A 4,170-nucleotide genomic window follows, 5' to 3' on the forward strand; every position below is an offset into this window, starting at 1 on the left:
AGTAGAAAAGTGTAAATTGTAACAAATGGTGAACAAAGATAAGAACAAATTGGCCCATGATAGAAATTGCATACAAAAATGAATTGTTGGATCCTGCCCTATGTAAGAATTAAGCTTGTAATATACTAGTTTGCGTTTTAGTTCCATTTCCCCATAAAAACTCACTTCAAAAATATGCCTTTATATAGAAATAAAATATAGTTTTTGTGTTCTACAATAACAATAAAAATTAAGTTAGACAGAGCCGATAGCCTGTGTTGCTAGTGCTCAATGTCTTTTTTTTAGTCTAAGAATTCAATTCATTAGTCTAAAATTAAAATAATAATAATAATAATAAGTTAGACAATGTGTTGTAGGGCATTTAAAGGTCAGTCTTGTCCGGTTATAATGTTCTTACTTGTTTTTGTTTATTGCTATTTATCTAGTGCTGTTTGTATTATAAGTAAAGAACAAGTAAACTTCCGTTTGCCTCTTGTGTCTGTTTTATTCGTTTAAATGAATGAAAGAAACAAAGGCGATCATGAATGTCATACGTGATGCAAAATATCAATTTTCGCTGCTAAAGAAAATAAAAATTAGTTAAAAAATATATAATTAAACTCCAGCCTATTTAAAGTTTTTATTTTTTAAGTTGTTAGTAATTTCCATATTGAAGAATTATCCTTTTTTCTAATCGATACAAACTTGAGAATTGAAAAGGAAAAATAATTAACGCCATGCATAATTAATGTAATATTGATTTCAGTCCCATAAACAAAAATTGCAAAACACGAAGATTTCTTCCTTTTAGAATTTTAATAGACTTTTTTTAAACATTCCCTATTAGATTATCGGAGATGACCTCAACAAAACAAAAAACAAGTTATTTATTTCATTTTATATTAAAGCTAAACATTGTCATTTTATATCTTCGCTATTCTTCAAAATACTTTGTAAAAAAAACAATCTGGCAATAATATTCATAGTATAATGAACGTATACTCACCACTCCGCAGTGTATAGTGTTGCGAAGAAAAGTCTTGTTTTTCTTTAAACAGATTTACGGAAATTTTTGCAAGAATTTATCACTAATAAGTTGTAGTAAAATGAATACCTTAGGTCCGAAAGAGGATGGTGGTCCAAACGTAGAATTTTTTAATTCTCCCGAATCATTGCAAGGCTTTGAAACAATACGTTTATGGCTGCAGAAAAATTGCAAAAAGGTGAGTAAACGAAATAGAAAATGTTGTTTAAGGGAAGAGAGGCGTGATTCTTTTAAAAATGTTTTAATTTCTAGCAATTAGCTAGTGAACCCATAACTAAGGAGAGTTTAGCACAATTGTTGATTCAATTTCTCCAGTATGTGGAAGCTAAATTGGGCAAAAATTCCACAAAGCCGCCAGCGACACGCATACCGGTAAGTTTGTATTGCTTGTTTATCTTAGAAGTATACAATTGTAGCATTGATAATTTTTTCTCAGATGCGTTGCTTTATGGATTTCAAACCGAATGGAGGTCTATGTTATATATTTGCCGCTATGTTTCGCTTTCGTGACAAACAAAAGGGGAAGAAATTTGATTTTACAGTCGGCAAGAATCCCATTAAAGATCCAAACATTCAATTGCTGAGTGATATTGAGCAGGAATTGGTTGAAGCAGATCTTTATCGAATTCCGTATATCTATATAAGACCTGAAGTCGATCTGGACAAGCAATTGAGCACACGTTTGCGAGAAATCTTAGCTACCCGTCGCGTGGAGATAGTTTCAAATGAAGAAGATGCTACGCATATTATTTATCCCGTGGTCGATCCGCACCACGATGAATACGCTCGTCCCATTTTCAAACGTGGAAACCATGTTATGCTGCATTGGTACTGCTTGCCGGAATCGTATGACACTTGGATGCCAAATAATTTCGATTTGCCTGATAATATACCCGAAAATCCCGAGTCGCCAATTGAGCGCTGGCGAGTATCGGCTTCGTGGATTTTAGACTTGGAACAATACAACGAATGGATGGCTGAAGAGGATTATGAAGTAGATGAATCGGGTAAAAAGAAAATGCATAAGCAACGTTTATCCGTAGATTATGTAATGTCATTTGGAAGTGATGATAAAAAAAAGTCGAGTAGTGCAGGGGGAACGAAACAAAAGCGCAGACGTTCGCCTTCACCTGGGCCATCAAAACCTGGCAAACGTAAGCGTTCTCCAGCCGTAATACATAAAAAATCTCGTAATGATGATGACGATGAGGATTTAACGCGTGATATAGACGATCCATCTTCAGAAACAAATTTGCAAGAAGTTATTAAAACATCATCCTTGCAATCTACTGCTAGCCCTGCACTTGGTAATAAATCTAGAGGTGATAATGACATGATGCCAATTAAAGGTAAGACACCTAATAGTACAAAGATTTTCTTAATATAAGACTTCTTCAACTATTGAAGGGGGTACAATTACCGATTTGGATGATGAAATGACTGGAGGTAGTGCTGCGCAAGCTTTGTCTACTTGTGATGGTGAAAATTCACAAACTGGTAAGACGAGCGATAATAGCAATACGCAAGAGTTCTCTTCATCTGCTAAAGAAGACGTGGAAGATAATGTTACTGAGCAAACACATCACATAATTGTCCCGTCATACTCGGCCTGGTTTGATTACAATTCAATACACACAATTGAGAAACGAGCTATGTCCGAATTCTTTAATTCGAAAAATAAATCCAAAACACCAGAGATTTACATGGCTTATCGCAATTTCATGATTGATACTTATCGACTCAATCCTACTGAATATTTAACCAGCACAGCCTGCCGTCGAAACCTCGCTGGCGATGTGTGTGCTATAATGCGTGTTCATGCTTTCCTTGAACAATGGGGATTAATTAACTATCAGATTGATGCCGAATTACGTCCCACACCCATGGGGCCACCGCCCACCTCGCATTTTCATATTCTATCGGATACTCCATCTGGTTTGCAATCACTGAATCCGCAAAAGACTCAACAGCCATCAGCTGCTAAAACTTTGCTCGATCTCGACAAAAAGCCTATAATTACAGCTATAAAAGAAGGAAAAGAGGATTCGTTAGATAAAGCTCCGGTAACTGTAAACATGGAACCTCTTGAAAATGGGACAAATACTTCAAGCCAGTTTGGCCTAAAACTGGATCAATATGTAAAAAAACCGGCTGCAATCAAAAATCGTACGGCAGCAAATGTGTCACGTGAATGGACCGATCAAGAAACTCTTCTACTATTAGAAGGATTGGAATTGCATAAAGATGACTGGAATAAAGTCTGTGAACATGTTGGCACTCGCACTCAAGATGAATGCATACTGCACTTTTTGCGTTTACCCATTGAAGATCCTTATTTGGAAGATGATGGCGGTTTTCTAGGTCCTTTAGGTTGCCAACCGATCCCTTTTAGTAAGACTGGCAATCCATTAATGTCTACGGTTGCATTTTTGGCCTCAGTGGTTGACCCAAGAGTAGCGGCAGCCGCCGCTAAAGCTGCGATGGAAGAATTCGCGGCCATTAAAGACGAAGTACCAGCCGCCATAATGGATAATCATATGAAAAATATTGAAAAGGCCTCGACAGCTGGAAAATTTAATCCTACTTATGGCTTGGCTAATACCGGTATTGCTGGCACTGGAACCGACAAAGATGATGATGATGTTAATAACGCTGCTACCGTAGGCACACTTTCTGCTGATGAAGATATGAAGGATATAATAAAGAAGGAAGGTTCGTAAAACTCTCGATATACTTGGTTTATTTTTAACCATTCATTTATATTTATAACACAGACATGTCGGGTGGAACGACATCTATTGATGTAAGAGGGGAGGGTGGAATTGATGGTGAGACTTTAAAAGAAAGTGAGTCTAAACAAATATTTAATGAGGTGAACGTGCAAACAGCTGCAGCTGCTGCGTTGGCTTCAGCAGCAGTGAAGGCAAAACATTTGGCGGCATTAGAAGAACGTAAAATCAAATCTTTAGTTGCGTTATTGGTAGAGACTCAAATGAAGAAATTGGAGATAAAATTGCGACACTTTGAAGAACTTGAAACTACAATGGAACGTGAACGAGAGGGCTTAGAATATCAACGACAGCAATTGATTACTGAACGTCAACAGTTCCACTTAGAACAATTAAAGGCAGCTGAATTTAGGGCGA

At 36.7% G+C, this 4,170-nt stretch overlaps 1 protein-coding gene across 1 annotated transcript; it reads left to right on the top strand.

Moving 5' to 3' along the window:
• Window positions 1–999: 999 nt before the first annotated feature.
• Window positions 1,000–4,164, top strand: LOC119643128 (SWI/SNF complex subunit SMARCC2-like; the record flags this gene model as incomplete). Its single annotated transcript, XM_038042479.1, has 5 exons — window positions 1,000–1,202; window positions 1,277–1,396; window positions 1,461–2,373; window positions 2,432–3,736; window positions 3,799–4,164. Coding segments are annotated over exons 1-5 (2,821 nt in total), but the record flags the coding sequence as incomplete, so codon positions are not given.
• Window positions 4,165–4,170: the final 6 nt, after the last annotated feature.

This window comes from Glossina fuscipes, unplaced genomic scaffold, assembly GCF_014805625.2.
Source record: "Glossina fuscipes isolate IAEA_lab_2018 unplaced genomic scaffold, Yale_Gfus_2 56541, whole genome shotgun sequence".
Taxonomy (NCBI): domain Eukaryota; kingdom Metazoa; phylum Arthropoda; class Insecta; order Diptera; family Glossinidae; genus Glossina; species Glossina fuscipes.